Genomic DNA, 18,334 nt, shown 5'->3' on the forward strand with positions numbered 1-18,334 from the left:
TAATACTTCAATCAATTCGTTCTTTCTCTCATTCAATCATGGGTATCATCATCATATTTTAATACAGGACCTATTTGTACTCATTTGTTATTTTTTAATTAATGGTAAATCATATTTTTGGTAAATCGCACACAGTTGCTGCCTGCTATTGTAACTTCTGTCCACACAGTGTCACCATTTACCCCTTTGAGTGTACAGTATGATTATTTAGAAACAGAATATGCATTATTATTCATGTAATGTTATGGTGTAAAGTAAAATAGGAACCAATATGAAGTGTCAGGAGGAGAACTGAAGTCGAGTGGGCACTTCAGACGACTGCATGGGCACTGTGGGCAGGCACTATTCTCTCAAATCTACATTAAACACATTAGTTAACTGCCTTCACTGATCATAACACATAGCCTATATCAACTTTCTTTTGGAGGGTGAACACATTCTGACAGGGATAAACGTACCTTGAAATTTATATTAGTTAGATCAGTAATAGTCTAATAGAATCATCGTACTGATTTTGTCATAATGCAAATTAATTGCATTGCTGTCCAAATAAAGTGTTAAAAGGTTAGATCAAAGATCATCAGTCATAATCAACACAATAATACACGGTTCACGTTTTATTTACAGTAGTAGTTACACTTGGCCATTTTACGCAAGTTTACATAAAACCTTTTTAAACTTGCCTTCGCCTCATCAGCAGATCAAAAAATGGCACAGAAAGTTCTCATAACGCAGCCACAATAAATGAATCATCTCACATCTCAGTGTTTTGCACATCCATTAAAGTATTGCCCATAGCATATGAGTTCATGTGAAATGTTTGATTTCACATTGTGATACTGATACGATTAAAAAAAACCCTTTCATGGAAAGGAAAACTAAATATTGGGTTTGGGCCAAAATGTTCCGAGTTCAGAGGTAGGTTTCGCCAACAAACATAAAAAAGGCTTCCCATGCATACATAATATATTTGCGCCATGTGATGACAACTAACAAGGTCACAGTTCCAATGAGTAAGCAAGAAAAAGCAGTGTTTTTTTGTTTAAAGGCGGTATTCTCAGGCAACAGGAAGCTCAGAACACTAGTAGACAGTTGGCCAAAGATGTTCTGAACTCTACAACGATCCCTACACAACCATAGTAGCTCATGCTTGATGAGGTGGATTTGGATGCAGTGGTGTATTTTCTACTGCACATGGCGGAGCAGTAGACACCTGATATCTCCCTATAGGGAAGTGGTGTGTTCTACCGTGTTACGCTATATACAGTAAGTATAGTATGCCCTGCATGAGTGGTGCAACCATAGGGTGCAGCCACTTCCAATGCCCAGCTTTGTCCGTCCCTGGCTGTTTCCGTGCCCGTATGTATGTTTAGGGTACCAACAGGGGCGCTGTTGCACCACTCACTTCAGACAGGTCTGATTTGTTTAAGCGTATACCGGCCACTAAACTTTTTTTTCTCCATTCATTGACCACTATACGCGTGGATGTCATGCATGGGATGATTATCGTATGCCCTCCGTAATAAACTAGAACACACCCCTGCTATAGGGCCTAGGCTAAGGGTTCCTCTTTTCCTTGCCCGCCTAGGACAAGGAAACGTTTACCCTTTGCCTGAGCGTTTTGCTGTTTGGCTTCCCGTATGGGCCACGAGACAGGTTCAGATGCAGGTAGTGAGTGACACCTACAGTATAACACATCCTTAAGCCCAATCAACACCAATGGGTCGCCATGCAACCAAACGGTTGCAAGGAGTTGCATGGCGAGTTGACCCATTGGTGGTGTTTGGGGCATTGAATTGAACCAGTTGAATCACTTGGGTCGACGTGCAACAGGACAGGACACATCACACCGCTGGGAAGAACGCTAAAGACGTCTCGTCCCGTTGGTGTGGATTGGGCTTAAAGACGCTCCAGGTGTGCATGTGTCACCTATTTTAAAACAACTGCGCACAAGATACTCGACACACAGGCAACAACATGTAGGCTACTGTATAAAATAGATACTTACAATACTTTTTCATTGCAAGACGCCTCAGGCAATGTGTGGCTGTTCTCCGATTTTGGGGCTTTCTTTTGCACATAATGGTAAGTTTAAGTTATACATTATATAGTAGTACAAAACCTATACAAAACACAACACAATTACATACATTGCTGCATTGTCTTCTTGTTTTCATCCAAAAAATCCCATAAAAGGCACTTTAGATCAGTGGTTCTCAGCCTGTGGGTCAGGACCCCACATAACTGTTGGGGGGGGGGGGGGGGAGAAAAAAAAACAAAGGAAAGAAATTAAATTATATTAAATCATTACAGCGTCAAATGTAATGAACAAACTATACTATCAAAACCTTTGAAAAGAGTTGATCTACAAGCTCACAATGTCTTGCATTGAAGATCGACTATTTTCACAATATTTATCTGTGGAACAGACTCCCCAAGTCAAATGTGATTATTTGGGGGGGGGGGTCCCCAGTTCAAATATGATTATTTTGGGGGGGTCGCGGAAAAAGGTTGAGAACCACTGCTTTAGATCACCCCTTTGCCCAGTTAGGTGCTGAATCTAACTAACGAAACACCATGGTCCCCCACAAAGACTTTTCTACCGATCATTTGCTTTTTATAACCGTGCCCCCTTTATAACCTAAATCTAATCCAGATTGGAGATGTGTGTTAGTTTATATATCTTTTGAAGAGATGTGCAAAAACATCAATGCACTCTTCTTGTCAAGACATTAGGGCATGTCCAGGTCTTTAGGGATGGGACATTGTGAAAATGTCACGATTATTGTCGCAAAAATAATTGCGATTAACAACATTACTGCAATACCCCTAGCATCCCTATTCTGAGGATAACGTTCGCCAAAAATAGCCGATCTGCAAGCTCACAACGTGTTGATTATAGATCTGCTATTTGTGGTGAATCGATTTGTGTAGAGTGAAATGAGAGCATACCAAATGCACTCTTTACAGGTCCGTAAGTATAGAGGATTTAAGTGGTACTGCATTTGCAGCTCAACAAAAGCTAATTCCAAGTGTATGACTGTGGACAATTTCACGAAAATCTGAAAATCTCCATGATGCGATTATTGTGAGTGTTTTTGCCACAAAAAACGATAATAACGCTTATCGTCCCATCCTTACAAGACATCAGTAAAATTCGATCAGGTACTCGGGGTAAATCTGGTTGCTGTCGAAGATGACATAGATCTTTGGGTTTCCCGCGTCATCCACACAGCTGTCGTAGAAGTGCGTGAAGCCGGCGTCCTTGGAGGGTGGTCTGCAGTACTGAGGATGGCCCGCGGTGTACTCCCCCACCAGCACTCTGGCCAGGAACATGGTCTTGTAAGGAGGCTCGGTGGCGAAGATTGGCGGCGCGAGCCCGTGTCTCTGCAAGGTGGTGTTGTGCTTCCCCGTCATCAGACAGAACTTGCTCGAGTATTTGGCGTCTCTAGCGAAATAGCTCCCTGGTTAGAGAAGCAAGAAGCGGAAGGAAGAATTGACGTTAGCATCTGAACAAAAAGGGGTTTCCGAAATATTAACAGAGAAAAAGTGTCATTTTAGATTTGAGCGATATAGCAGCATAATAATCTATGCAATGTATGAAAACAAATGTACAAAATGTGCGCTATGGCGTTTCTCGCCCAAGGAGTGTTTTTTGTGCTGAACCAATGCTTGGAATGGATTGAGAATCATGAAAATCCCCTAGTTTGACATGTCACATCATCATGTGACATGTCAAACTAGGGGATGCTACTTAAAGCTACTTAAAGACAGTTTTGCCTTATATGTTAATGGTATGGTCACATATAAACCCCTATAAAACAAATGGGAAATATTTTAGATCAATAAAAAATACTATATACCAAATTTCCCACTCCACATCGGCTGCCGGACTATATGGGAATTCAGAATGGGGGAGAATACGTGACCCAGGTATGTATAAATCGTATGTAGTGTCCCAACGTGGTACTACCTTTGCCGTAGACATCGCCGTGACTCCCTGTCAGGCGCCAGTCAAAGTTATACGTGCATATAGCCTGTACGTTGCTGTGGCCGGTGCCATGGAACAGCATTCGCTCATCGATGTCCAGCGTGCGCTTGATTTTTCTCAACTGTGTCTTCTTCCTTTTAGGGAGAACCAGCGAACGAGAACACAACAAAGCATAGTTTTTATTGTCAAGGTCATCAACCATAAAACAGGTGAATCAACGACTAAGGCATCAATGCACTCAAACATGACAAATAATTGTTAACCAAAGTTAATGGTAATTGGAAAGTAATTCTGTTTAAAAGTATAGTATTATATAGTACTATATACTGATAGTACTCATTGCTATAGTGTTTGTTCAGTAACAGCTGTCTCCATGTCTCAGTCTCCAGCTCTCAGAAAAAGCATTTTCAGGTAATGAAACCAATTTGATCCAATCAGGATAGAGAAGTCAAACAGATTAAACAAGTGAAATTGGAAGTGTATGTGTATGTATGTATGTCTGTTTGAGTACGGCAGTACAGGGCTAAGTAGTACAGCTGTTGAGCTTCACAGTGACCTATAACAATAGCACAGTACAGTACAGAGCACACACGCACACACCTCAGCATAGCTCACACGGGTGTGATTTCTTTTTCTTTTAACCAGTGAAACTGAATTCCAAAACCCAAACAAATCATCCTCGTTACGAAGCTCTGACCCCGCAACAAAACACGGAACGTTTTGTTGTTGTTGTTTTCCTTTGTTCTTTTCTGTTAAAAACGACCCTCGGTCCACCAACACGTCAACATTCTAATATACTTTACTTCTGCCTGCCTGCAAAAGAACTCCCATAAGTCTAGGTTCTGGATCCTCTGGATGGACTTGATGGGGTGTCCCATGGTCCTGTCATACAGCCTGGCCACTTCTTTGAACTCGTAGGTTTCTCTGCCCAGCTGAACGAGCTGAAAAGAGGGGATGGGAGTAAAGAAAGCAGTGTTCATTTTATCAACAAAAACTATGACGAGTATCCATCAACTAGCTTTTTTTCCTCTAGTGAAAACTAAATCAAAACTAATCTACGATGACTAACACTATGACTAAATCAATTTTTATAGTTTTTAAAGATACCGGGATATACGTTGTCGTATTTGAAAGATAGTAGACTAACAGGAAATGGGGAGAGAGAGAATTAAGGGGAGTGACATGCCGCAACAGGTCGTCAGGATCAGGAGTCGTTGTCAAAGTACTATGGAGACTTTCCAGTGGGTTTATGGGAAGTAGGTCAAATAGCTGATCTACAAGCTCACAACGTGTCGCTTTCCGCCACGTGGTGAGCTTGTAGATCTGCTAGTTAACAACTTAACATAACTATAACTAAATGCATTTGAAATTAAATACAAAGGGTTACTTTTCAGGATTCCAATTAAAAAATAGCAAAATAAGAATTCAGGATTGTAATTCGAATATAGCAAAAGATAGCTGATCTACAAACTGAAAACGCATCGCACTGCGACATTTTTTTTCTTGAGCGGCTATTTTTGCACATGGAGGTTTACTAACCTGATAGGGTTCGTCTGTATTAATTCTTTCCCAATGACAGGGAACAGGCAACGCGAGATTATCACAGATGAACCTGGGAAAGGAAGATGTCAGTGAACACTGGGAATATAGCACATTTCAACAAGGACATCATCAGAAGTACTTTCTGTATATTACAATGACACATTCAAATGCTACACCATGAGAGTGAAGTATCAATGGCAGCCTAGGTGCTTATTAAGGCAGATATTTGACCTTTGAACCGGCATTCACACAAGTTCCTCAAATGTACCTGAAGCCAGTTGCAGAATGCAAGGAGCGCTTGATTGGCCGCTGCTTCCCTGTCGTCACGTTGATCTGTTTCATGACTAGGAAGGAAATGCATCAAATCAAATGTTATAGAGAGCATAACAGTGGTGGTCATTTTGTGGTTCCACAGATAAAAAGCCCAATCGTGTTTCCCCGTAGTGAATTTCAAAAATATTTATATTTTTTGATCCGGGGCGAATAGTGTATTGTACTGGTACTCCCAATACCTGAGAAGTCCAACTTGTAGGTGTACTTGGCCGTGTAGAAATCCATGACACCGTGTTGGTTCCTGCTGTAGAACTGTTCAATCTGAGCGCTGGTCACGGAGCACGCGGCACTGGGGTCAATCTGCAGGAAGACGAGGAAGGAACAATGTTTAGCTTATGAGCAAACATCGTGATGGACCGGTTGGACATTAAAGGGACATTTCACCACTGGAAGAAACTGCAGTCACTCAATGTTAATAGTATTTGTAATAGATAACAGCAGCACAGATTTGAAATTTGCACCCTATGGCCAGAACAATAATGTAGTCTGTGTTTGACTAGGGTTTGATGAATTCCTACAATAACCATAATGCTTTGGTGCACTGCTCCTCCTTGTGGAGACGGGGATGGCTGTCTTACCAAAGACTTTTTCTATATACAGTAAAGATGGTCGATGATGGAGCCACTAGAGGCGAAATGGTACACAAAGCCTACAAATGGTCTCCAAATGGTTTGCTTCTCTCCCGACCTTCCCACCACCCTCCCTGTCCCAGGCTGACAACAACACTGACGTCATGTGGATGAATGAGCATTGAGAGCATTATATGGCAAATGTCATGATTCCCATTTCCCAAATCAGCTCCTATCAACCAAAAGTCTAACACAGTTATGGAAAATTATATTATTAAGCAGTGGAACACACATTTTATTTAACTTTTAATATGTCCATTCATTTCACGTTATAATATTAATCCCCTTAAGCCCTTTAAGAGTCTGTCAGACTGCAGATGGACAGAGAGACTCTTCCGGACTCCTCTCAAATCTCGCGAGTTTGTTGCTAGAAAGGTCGATAACAATGTTATATTCTCCTGATTTGTCTTGCAAAAAAAAGGCCATTTTGGTATGAATATCTTGGAAATATTGTGTGCCTTGTGATGATTTTTTATCAAGTATTTAGTTCAGTGACAATGGAGTCAAGGAATGGTTCATAAGCTGTGTTCACGTTCATTCTCCCTTTGGAAATGAATAGACTCCAACCTGCTTCCTGTCTCCAAAAAATGTGTCCACCCACTTCACGCAGATACGGGAAGTAAACCGAAGATCGCAACTCTTGCTAAATCTCTTTGGTCTTACTGAGACAACATATGAGGTCCAGGAAGGCAGTGAGACCATTGCCTGCGACATCACAGACACTTTGAATTACTAAAATATCTACATATTACACAATACATATTAAAACCCCAGGAAAGTGCATGTTTATTGTGTCCTAAACATCATTAAAATAAGATCTGGTTGCAAAAGGGGTGAAGTGGCCCTTAATGAGATTTACATAGGCCTACTGTATCAATTGTTGGAATAATAGGTGGATGGCAGGATGTATAAAGAATATAATGGAAGGATGCACTATTAAGGTCTTAAAGGAACTACACCACGCATTTTAAAGCTGTAATTAATATTTAACATCACATGGTTTATGTCCCTCAAACGTATTTCTAGTGGTTCGAGCCTAAGGTCACATTCTCACCAGAGAGCTTTGCTGCGATTAAAACGAATCCTGCTGCGCATTTTCAGAAAGTGCACTTCGTTTGACAGGTGTGAAGGCTCATTCGAATCCTAATGCGTATCAAAGAACCGCATTTTACTCCGAGCAAAAACGGGGGTTTCGCTTCGCTTCCAATCGCACTTGATTACGATTTGGTGCAGGTGTGAATGCAATCCGCAGTAAATAAAGGAAATAGGAAATGAAGCAAACAATGTGGCGGGTGAGGAGCTGAACACAGTTGGAGACGGAGAAGGCATATTTTACGCAGCGCAAAGATGTCCCGTTACCTTGGATGGTCGGAGTACATTAATCAATTGCTTAAGAAAACACATAAAAACACTGCAGTGTATAGCCTACAGAATATTCTGTCTGTCTGTGCCGTAAACATGGAGCTGTCACTGTGTGGGGACTGGGGAGCAGGGACTTTCATCTCGACTTGTAAACTTGTAAACATTTTGCGCTGCTGTCTGTTATATCGGTGTGCTCAGCGCTGTGCCTCCATGCCCAAAAGTGCGTGGCGTGGCTGCTGCATGTAGTGAGAGAGCGAGAGAGCTGGGGGGGGGGGGGTCCAGTCCCAGACGGCACGACACATGCACGTTATGAGTATAATTTTATCACCATAGAGTTCACTGTGTTGTAGGCTGTGTTGTAGGCTAGGTTTATGAATGGAACACATTGATAAAGGTCCCCCCTGCTGCGTTTCCAATTGCTACGGATGACAGTGTGAAGGCAAACTGCAGCAAATTAAATATGCAAGAATCCCAAAATCTCCGCCCATACGCATGAGTCTACCGAAGTATTAGGTGAGAATGTGACCTAAATCACCACGCTGATATAACCAGTCCAAGTCATTTCTGTCTGGCTTCTAAAGCAGTTTCAGCTGCAGTACCACAATGTCCTGATATGGCTGGTATCGCTATTTATCCACCACAACGTTTTGGTTAGGCTTTTATTTCAGTTAATATATCTATATATATGATATGATATTACTGCATCCCACAAGGGGAAATCAACAATGGTGGGCATTGTAAACAAAGAGCAAATGCTAATTTGGAACTGAAGAGAGGGAGAAGGATTATACCAATTAGGGCAATACATATGACAACACTGGTACCACCACATCAGATGGCCTGTTCTGAGACCTATTGGGTATTGGGGAGACACATAGGGGAGCCCGAAAAACAAAAAAATGATTGAAATTCATGGTGTGGTGTGGTGTGGTAGGACCTTTAAGGCTTATAAAATGAGCTTAGCTCCGGAACCTGATGTGCAGAGATGTTAAAAAAAAAATATATATATATATATATATATATATATATATATATATAATTTAACCCTGTAAAACTATATGAAATTATATGAAAAATATCATTCATACATACAACAATCAAGAAATGTCAGCAACAATTATTTAGAGCAGTTAGAATCTACCGGTAAAGGAGTTCCACCCCTGCCCTACAGAAGCAGACTTTAAGAATGAAAGTGAGATAATAAGCCTCCTGCGCTCCGGTACTCTATTTATTATTAATTCAGCTTTCACATTTTCCCATCAATGTCCCCTCCTGCAATGGAAAAACCGTGGATGAAATTAAACCGAGTTAGGATTGTAAATCTTCACAAAAAACACTTTATTATTTGCTGTACTTCGCAGTACAGTATGTACTTGCTACTTTACCACTGCTTTTAGTGGGCAGTAACACACAGGCTCATGGCTCATACACAGTACCTCAAACATGTGCCACACTCCACACTCGGCCAGATAGAACCAGGACCAGTTGGGTTCCGAGGTGTCCATCTCCTCCATCTCTGGGGAGGAAGCCTGGTCCTCCTCTGGCGGTGCCGACATAATGACTCAATCTGAAAGAATACAGCCACAACATTCATAACCAATAATAATAAGCGCCCAGCACAACATCATCTTACGCTGTTGATTTTCTTCATATTATACTGATTGAATACTTTATTATTGGATACTGTCTGTTGGTCTTTAAATGTCTCGTTTAATTGAATACGCAGGACTTCAATGGAAATAAGCCCTTTTAGGCATTTTTGGGGTGTTATTGTCCTTTTAGCACTCTTTTGTATAAATCTGTGCCAACGTGCCTATTTTTTATGTTTTTGCAAACTGCTAATATAGTATTAAATCAATCAATCAAAAATAAGTTTTGAGATTGTACAGAGGTAACTTAAGGAAGGTTTACAATGATTACCACAATGAATAACACAAAATGCCTTGTTGACACACACACACGGGGCTTGTCGTTTCCATTGTGGTCCTATGTTCTGTGCATTCAATGCATCAAGACACGTAAAGACAGTAACATACAATAATAATAAATACATAATCAACGTATATTATGTACATATATATATTACCTCACGTTGAATGACAACGTAAAAAAAACACGGTCAGAACCAGGAAATGTTTTCAAAATGTTAGTGTCACAACAACAGCTGCCATTGTTGTGTATATCAATCTATCCCCAGTTTGATTAGAAACGAGATGGACATGAACATGAAGCGGTGGTCTTCGTCCATCACGGATGGATTAGATTATTAGCAGAAACCCGGCGGTTTAATGACAATAATAATATAATTATAATTGTACATAACAATCCGCTCCTCCGCCGCTTTGTTGTTTATGTTTGCTTCCGGCTTTGTCAACGTAGGTAATGACGTCACTGCGTTTGGTCCTTGTCCCCCAGACGAGGGCGTGGATGCACGCTACTGAGCTGGACATCTGATGATGATGACACACGAAAGAAGAAGACGTAAAGAATAATTGAATAAATAAAACAAAACAAAAATGATAGTCTGCACCAAACTTTACATAACGCATTGATTGCTATTTTGTTTAAATACATACATTTAAAAAACTCTTATTTCCAAATATTTATCTTTTCTTTCTTTCTTTCTTTCTTTCTTTCTGTATTTCATTCTTTCTTTACAAGAAAATAAATCAAAGTAGGAATTGGACAACAATTTCAACAATTGAAAAAAAGGCTACTTACTGGCTTACAGTTATAATCAATAAGCACACCGATTTGGTTGATTTGCCACAAACAATAAGATATACTCAGTCAGAGTCTGTACTTCTAGCCTACGGTGTGTCGCTTCATCGCTTGCAGAAAACAGCAGATCTGTGTCTGCTCATTTCTTTGCGCAACACCGTCGTGCGACGAAGTAGCTCTGGCTTTTCACCCGTCTGCTGATAGGAGCCGCGTGCAGACAGAACCGTCCCGCCCCGTCCCTCCCTCCCCATAAAACTTATATTATTTTCAACCTAACTTCTTATTTAATTCAGTCAGTCAGAGTAGTCGGTCCAAGGAGTGCTGTTCTTCTGGATTGACACATCTGTCCCAAACCATCTGGTGAGTAGTTGCATCCCCGCTAATTGGATATGTTTTAGATTAGATTCTTCTTTCCTTTCTTTTTTTCAGAGCATTGTGATGATGAGCTAGCCTGCAGCCTATAGTCTAGGTCTACTGACTGAGGCTCAATCTTGGCATCTGTAAAGTTAGGCAATTGATGCCTATTTTTTGTTTTGTTTGTTTTTTAGCTTCATGCTTAGAAATAGATGCATAAATTGTCATTGCAATAAACACAACCAAACGTATATCCTATAGCTAAGACAAGAATTCCTGCACGTTTGTTTGTTTGTTTGTTTGATTGATTGATTGATTGATTACTTACTTTATTAACAGCTAGTTTTCAGATTGTAGGCCTACACTCCATTATACCAATCATTCAGAGTTACTTTTCTGTTGGGGTGATGGGGTCAATTTGTTTTTTATCAATTACTCTATCATGATGTTAGTTTTCCCATTTGTGAAATTGTTTTTCTTTTGGACGCCTCTTTTTGCATATGGGAGGTTTTACACAGAGCTCCTAAATGTATTGGCAAGACTGTTCAGAGGATACTCTGTGTGGATATTGAGCGTATAGCATATAGTTTGTGTATTTCAGGGAACTATTTATTTTTATTGAAGTTCATCCCTGTGGTTTCATATCCTATGAAGGTGAATATTGCCTATTATGCAAAGAACTGCAATAGGCCATTTACTTATTTTATCTGTCGGGTGGAAACCTCATATGTCCAATAGGCCTACGGTTTACTTTTCAGGATTCAAATGTAGCAGATCTACACGTTCAAAACTATAGCTATATAGAAGTGTATATTTGTACGTCTCTAAATGTTCTGATGGATTGAAAATGGTGGACCCTATATTGTAAACAAGTGTAATGCTTTATGGTATCGTCCCACAACAGTTTTTCTATGGAGTTGTGCTTGAAATGTACTGTAATTCTGCAAAACTGCTAAATACTTCAATCAATCAATCAAACAAACAATCAATCAAACAAACAATCAATCAATCAAACGTACCACCAAAACGATGCGTTTTGACCTTGTGGATCTGCAACTTTTGATGCTTTTGTGTGACATTATAGTAGTATTATTAAGTAGCCAGCGTTAACTGTTAAACAACAAAGTTAGAATATGGAGATAAGAGGTTTCTGCTTGACAGCAACAATATACTTTGTCTTCCAACAACAGAGACGAGAAGTGGGTGTCCATCAGGAGAGAGAGGTGAGAGAGAGAGAGAGAGAGAGAGCATGGCTGAGGAGGAGACAACGAGTGGGCCCCCTGCTGCTGGGGGGATCGCAGCAGAGAACTCGGGGCCCCACAAAGACCCGGAGGACCCAGAGGTCGGGGATGACGGGGTCCAGGAGGCGAGGGGGAAGTGGGCCAACAAGACGGAGTTCCTGCTGTCCATGGCTGGAGAGATAATCGGCCTGGGAAATGTCTGGCGCTTCCCTTATCTCTGCTACAAGAACGGAGGAGGTGAGGGACGATGATGTGATGGAGTGATGTTTGAAGAATTTGTACAGTCATGTTAGTGATGGATTGATGCAGGGGGTGATGATGGTTTGTCTGTATACCAGCTCTCAAATTACAAGTAAGAAGAAGTGTGTGGTACTCACAGCACGTGAGTTTGTACGTACATCTGTATTTTTGAATTATCCTAACCCTTTTGAAAGTTTTTTAAAGAATATTGAAAATGTTTTGAAAATGTCGAATCATTTTGAATTTGTGGAAACGCATGTGTTTTTGGTTCCTGGTTGTTATGTGATGTTTGCTCCCACCACCACCCCAGCACCACCGGTGGGCTCTGTTATTTATGTTCCCCATGGGGGTTTTATTGTATATCTATCTCCCTGCTCTTAATGTTTTATGATGGTGTTTAATCGCGCCGAGCAGGGAGAAAATGCATCAGAGCCGAATGCCAAGATAAATATCATATGCACACTTATATTCTCATTCTATAATAAATATTGGTTAAATCTATCCGTGAGTTGTCTGACTGAACTAAAGTTGTGAAATAATTGTAGTGGAGTAAATGTACAATATAAAGGAGACTGTGGAATAGAAGTAAAAGTATATGCTACAGAAAAGCTGACAACTCTTACCCCCAAATTGTACAATATACTTAAGTAAAAGTACTTTCCACCACAAACAAAGAGGAGAGCACAAAACAAAGGCAATGCAGAAAATAATTCCTCCATTTGGAAATGATTTATCACTCCATGTGACTAGGGTCATTTCAGAGGGTGAAATGAGGCAGTTGTTAGGTTTAATTATTCTGGTTTGACTCGACATGACAGCTCTGAACGCTAGAAATGTGTGCGCAAGATCCGTTAACCAAGAAGTATTTTGTCGTTGGGCAGAAACCTCCTATCTCCATATTCTAACTTTTTGTGTTTATTCCTATGCCCTCCTTCATCGCACACAAAAACATCAAAAGTAGCAAGATCCACAAGCTCGAAACGCGACACAAAGCGATGTGTTAACATACAAGGTTTCCACCCGACAGAGACGACTTAAGACGTATTTATCAGATGGGACTGCATGTTTTTCTCTCAGATTTGTGTGAAGAAAATGTGCCAGGTTAGTTTTTTCTATAAAGAGGGAAATTGCTTCAATTTGTCTCCATTGCAATGTCACTGTTTTTCTTTTTGGATTGTTTTGGATCATTTGTCAGCATGTGCAGTTAGACATAATAATGTTTAAAAGGATAACACACAAGAAGAAAAGAAAAGTCCTGGGGACTTGTTTCCATTGTGGTCCTATGTATTCAATCCATCAACATAGCATACAAAATCAACACAGTAATACACGTCAACATCAACAAATTCAAAACATTTTCTGTTGCACATGTGTGTAGTATGTTCGATGCTGAAACGATTTATTGTGCATTCCCTATAGTGCTTCATGTGTGTATCTATGTATGTGAGGGGGTATTTGTGAGAAGTAACGATTAGGGAGATTCCGAGAGATTGATCGTGAGAAAGAGAAGAGTGTTAGAAGAGAGTAACTCATGTCTGCACGCAGTGGGCGGGGCTTTAGAAATTAGAAGGCTATCTCAATGGCTCTCTCTGTATTCACTTCATTATAAGGGTTTCCTTTCAAAGTTCTGGGACTCTTCTTACCCAGTTGTTCTCAAACCATTCCGTGCCAAGGACCTAGCCTCGCGTTGCGATACTAATATAACACTGCGCTGCACTATCTGCCTCGGGGGATATGCATATGCATTAGGGGCGGGTGAAGTACCAAGGTACCCCCCGAATTGATATATATTTGGCGGCCCAATGAACGGCCGCCGGCAACGGCACTGAGTTTCCTGACTGACCTTGCTTTGCGCATGTCTGTGACAGGCGCAACACTCATATCTAAAGCTCACAATGCATTGCAACGTGATGTGTTGTGAGCTTGTAGATCAGCCATAATTATTCGCTGAAGAGTTTTGTGTAGAAGGAGAAAAAAGGGAGTAGTTATAATAAATAATAAATATAATACCACCCGGCTCTGCTTTTGTGTGATGCTCAAGTAAATGCACAGAGAAAAAATAAGAGTATGGAAATGAAAGGTTGAATGAAGAGAATATGGAAATGAAAGGTTTCTTCCAGACAGCAACGATATGGGGTTTAAACGTTAAAACATTTGAATCGAAGGTATACAAGACCTTCACTCTTCTTTGCGTGTGTTGTGTGTGTGTTCCCCGTTCAACAGGGGTCTTCTTCATACCGTACTTTGTGTTCCTTTTCTGCTGTGGTATTCCTGTCTTCTTCCTGGAGACGGCGATGGGCCAGTACACCAGCCAGGGCGGAGTGACGGCCTGGAGGAAGATCTGCCCCATGTTTGAAGGTAAAGTAATTAGAAGTGCATGTACTCAAGTAGTATACTTCATTTACTGCCCGAGTTGCTCTGTAGCCACTGCCGGTGTTTTTGAGCATTCGTACCAATCTGTCATGACCCACGGAATATGCTGTTCTATATGTAAACAAACAAATATCTCAAAAGAAAGAAGAGTCTCTACCTTCATCAGGGAAATAAAGTGTCTTTCCGCTATGTTCCGTACTTTAGTTATTAGCAGTTGAACGAAAAACACCTGAAAGAAAGCAGGAGGAATAGAAAGCAGATAAATGCATTTTTGTGAAATAAAATCGTATAACTTTTCCGTCTTGGTTTGGATGAGGTTTAATTTTTCAGGCTGTGTGCTTGGTGGCCTTAACAACGGTGTAGCATTCATACGAATCTATATGACGCCAGTCATCTTTCTATACATACGCAATCTGTGATATCGTTGGCCGAGGTTTCAGCACATCCGACAAACCCAATGTCTTCCATTGTAAAATGTTAGTGAAGAAATAAGTAAAACATAATTTATGTGGGAAGGTTCTTATTTGGCCTTCTGGCAGTGTGCACAAGAAATCTGGCAATGATCGGTACAGCGGTTTGCGAAATTAGCTCTGGACGGATGGATGGACGGACGAACGGATGCACATACACACATACACACGCATGCACACACACACACACACACACACACACACACACACACACACACACACACACACACACACACACACACACAAGACATTTCATCACTTAGAGTTTAAAGCGTGACGCTGTAATAATATGTTTGTTCTGTAACACTTTGCTGTGTGATTTTTGTGTCCAATACAATTAACTATTGGATGCATTTGCGTTTTGAATCTGGCATCTATCACGAAATGTGGAAGGAATAGAGCACCGAAGTCTTCCCAGGGTTTGTGTACTTTTTTATTTGCATTATAATCCCCATAGGGGTATTATGGATCGCCTTATATAAGAACTGTAAAAATAAACAAATCTTCAATTACTGCTGCAGTTAGTTAGTTTAGCTCGGAACAGACTTGAGACAGTTTGTTTATTTTTGGACCACAATGCTTATAGACGATTATAAGATGAGATGACCCCATGTTAAAATAGCTACATCAGTATGAGAAATCAGAAACGCTCGATTTGATTTGCAAGAAACGACGAATGTACATAATACAGAACAAACAACAACACAAATTATATCTGTTAAAAACAAAGTACACAAAAATTGAAGTGGGATATTCAACATTCTCTTCAATAAAAGTGTTTATGGGGAGGCTGTGGCTCAGGAGGTAGGGCAGGTCGCCCAATGATCCGTGGGTCGGCGGTTCGAATCCCGGCTCCTCCTGTCCATACAGTATGTCAAAGTGTCCTTGGGCAAGACACTGAACCCCACCTTGCCTCCAATGGTTGCCACCATTGGTGTGTGAATGTGGGAAGTGAGGACGCTGGTGCTTCACCTCCCAATGAATGAATGGACCATTGTAAAGTACTTTGAGTAAGCACGTAGTGCATAGAAAAGCGCTATAAAAATGCAATGTATTATTATTTCATTACTCACAACTAATAGATCATAATCTCTGCTTCTGCCAATGATCTTATATTTGCAAATACGTTTGTGTGACACTAGTATTATCGAGGAGGTAACACTAATGCTACTGCTGCTGAATTAGTAAAACTTCCGCTAGAAACAAGACTGTATCAAATATAAGTGACTGACTGTCGTAAACGATTCAGAGACACCTCCGACAATATCGCCAAGACAGTTTGTTTATTTTTGAACCACGATTCTTTTATGAGACGACTTTAAGATGACCACATGTTATTCTCCATTGAGAAAAACATCCGTGAACCAGGGTATGAGTGAAATGGAATGCAAACATAGACATGATTGTAGCGGACCCAGCTGGCCAATAAGGTTGAAGACTGACTGATGATGTTGACTGATACTTTATTTCAAAATTCACCGTAGAAAAGATAAATATACATAACATAAGTAAATCAATAAATTCATAAACAAACACAGCAAAGGTTGAGACATATGCATATACAGTAGACCTAAACAAACAGCATAAATGTTCACATGAACCCATAATCAAAGTTAATCACGGTTTACCTTTTACAGTGAATCATAACTCAAAACCCCTTTGTATCAACCATGACAAACCCCACAACAATAAGCCCATCAAATTCATAAGCAGTGAAAATACAAGATATGACAAATAAAAGTATTAACCTTGTTCCCCTTCCAGCCAGGCGCTAATAAAGTGGCATGTGCAGTTTGTTCCAGGGATCTTTTGGCCATCCGTCCTTAGTTCCTTCCTTGACAAACTTCTCCATGTGTTGCCATTCCTTCTCAAGGCAGTATCTGTTCCTCAATCCTCTTACCACTGAGGTTGGCAGGTGGCATTTATGATCAAATGCTGCTATCTGCAGCCCCATCCTGGGCGTTGTCCACAGTCACAGGTGAACTTGATCATTTCAATTAAACTGATTTGGCCCTGTGGGCAGGAAACCCTTAAAATGAAAGCCCTGGAGAACTGACTTGGGGCAGGAAACATGTCAAAATAAAAGCCTCAAGAAAACACAAATTGACCATGGAAACCTCCCTGTGGCTGTGGGTCCGTTACAATGATGGATGTGTGCCTGTCTGCGTCCTGACCTACAGGGATCGGGATAGCCTCCCAGGTGATCGTCATGTACCTGAACATCTACTACATCGTGATCCTGGCCTGGGCTCTCTTCTACCTGTACAACTCCTTCAAGTACCCTCTGCCCTGGTCCACCTGCGACAACTACTGGAACACTGGTAAGATGCACGGCACGGGCGCACGCCGAGCATGGGTGTGCGTGTGTGTGTGTGCGTGTGTGTGTAGTGCTTCTTAAATGTTTTCAGGTCAATGACCCCTACATTCATGTGTACGTGCCAGGGACCTCCAGAAGCAATGATTGTTAGACTTTCACAAGCTCATATAGGTAGATCTGCTTTTTTTTTAATAGCACAAGTGTAAACCCCACTTTGAGAACCACTGGTAGTGTATACTGTATTTTGTATCATTGCATATTGTATTACTGTACCTGTGAAGGCTAAATGTTCCCACAGTTAGAAATTGAGAAATAGAATATTGTGAGGAACGCATGTGCCTGGTCCTAACAATAAAAAAAAAAGTTTTATGGAAAAATGTTTGTGGAATTAGTCGTTCAATTAGGGAAAGATTCAGTTTGGGTTTAGGAGTAGGATTAGCCATTTAGAGGTCAGGTTTAGACGGGAGACGACGGACATAAAACGTAAATTTACAGACTTTTAATAAAAAAAATCACACCCATGTGAAGTGAGGGGCGCTAACTCATGCTATGATTAGGTGATGTAATGGTGGTGTAAAACAAACACGGACAAAACAAACATTAAACTCTCTTTATTGTCAATGGCATTTAATGTTTGTTCAAGGAAAAACAAACATTAAACCCCCCTCTAAAATAAAATAAAAAGACCATTACTGCATCAAATCAACAAATTATACTATAAAAACTTCACATCTAAGATTTTAAACATACTTGCACCTCCA

The 18,334-nt window shown here is 40.6% G+C and overlaps 2 protein-coding genes across 2 annotated transcripts in view; one reads left to right on the plus strand and one right to left on the minus strand.

Annotated features, from left to right (window-relative positions):
* Positions 1 to 615: 615 nt before the first annotated feature.
* Positions 616 to 10,679, minus strand: LOC308310859 (protein mono-ADP-ribosyltransferase PARP11-like). The gene is made up of 9 exons (XM_080757312.1): positions 10,579 to 10,679; positions 9,944 to 10,307; positions 9,294 to 9,424; positions 6,046 to 6,166; positions 5,802 to 5,877; positions 5,531 to 5,603; positions 4,805 to 4,932; positions 3,974 to 4,125; positions 616 to 3,464 (listed from the first exon to the last, which is right to left on the minus strand). Exons 3-9 carry the CDS (start codon positions 9,411 to 9,413, stop codon positions 3,148 to 3,150), a joined length of 987 nt encoding a protein of 328 aa, XP_080613438.1. The 5' UTR covers positions 9,414 to 9,424; positions 9,944 to 10,307; positions 10,579 to 10,679; the 3' UTR covers positions 616 to 3,147.
* Positions 10,680 to 10,843: 164 nt separating this feature from the next.
* The window catches only part of LOC308311275 (sodium- and chloride-dependent betaine transporter-like), a 29,794-nt gene continuing 22,303 nt past the window's right edge, over positions 10,844 to 18,334 (plus strand). The window contains exons 1-4 of the mRNA XM_080757921.1: positions 10,844 to 10,938; positions 12,123 to 12,410; positions 14,637 to 14,771; positions 17,437 to 17,577. Coding sequence (XP_080614047.1) covers positions 12,182 to 12,410; positions 14,637 to 14,771; positions 17,437 to 17,577 — 505 coding nt within the window. The 5' untranslated portion in view covers positions 10,844 to 10,938; positions 12,123 to 12,181. The remainder of the gene's footprint in view (positions 10,939 to 12,122; positions 12,411 to 14,636; positions 14,772 to 17,436; positions 17,578 to 18,334) is intronic.

Source organism: Protomyctophum bolini (assembly GCF_963924005.1).
Source record: "Protomyctophum bolini genome assembly, chromosome: 23".
NCBI lineage: Eukaryota > Metazoa > Chordata > Actinopteri > Myctophiformes > Myctophidae > Protomyctophum > Protomyctophum bolini.

Coding starts and splice junctions, on each gene's coding strand:
- LOC308310859 (XM_080757312.1), bottom strand. CDS start 9,413: ATGTCGGCACCGCCAGAGGAGGACCAGGCTTCCTCCCCAGAGATGGAG. Junction 6,167..9,293: donor GAGTGTGGCACATGTTTGAG/GTACTGTGTATG, acceptor GTCTTCCTGCAG/ATTGACCCCAGTGCCGCGTG. Junction 3,465..3,973: donor CGGCGATGTCTACGGCAAAG/GTAGTACCACGT, acceptor TTCTCTAACCAG/GGAGCTATTTCGCTAGAGAC.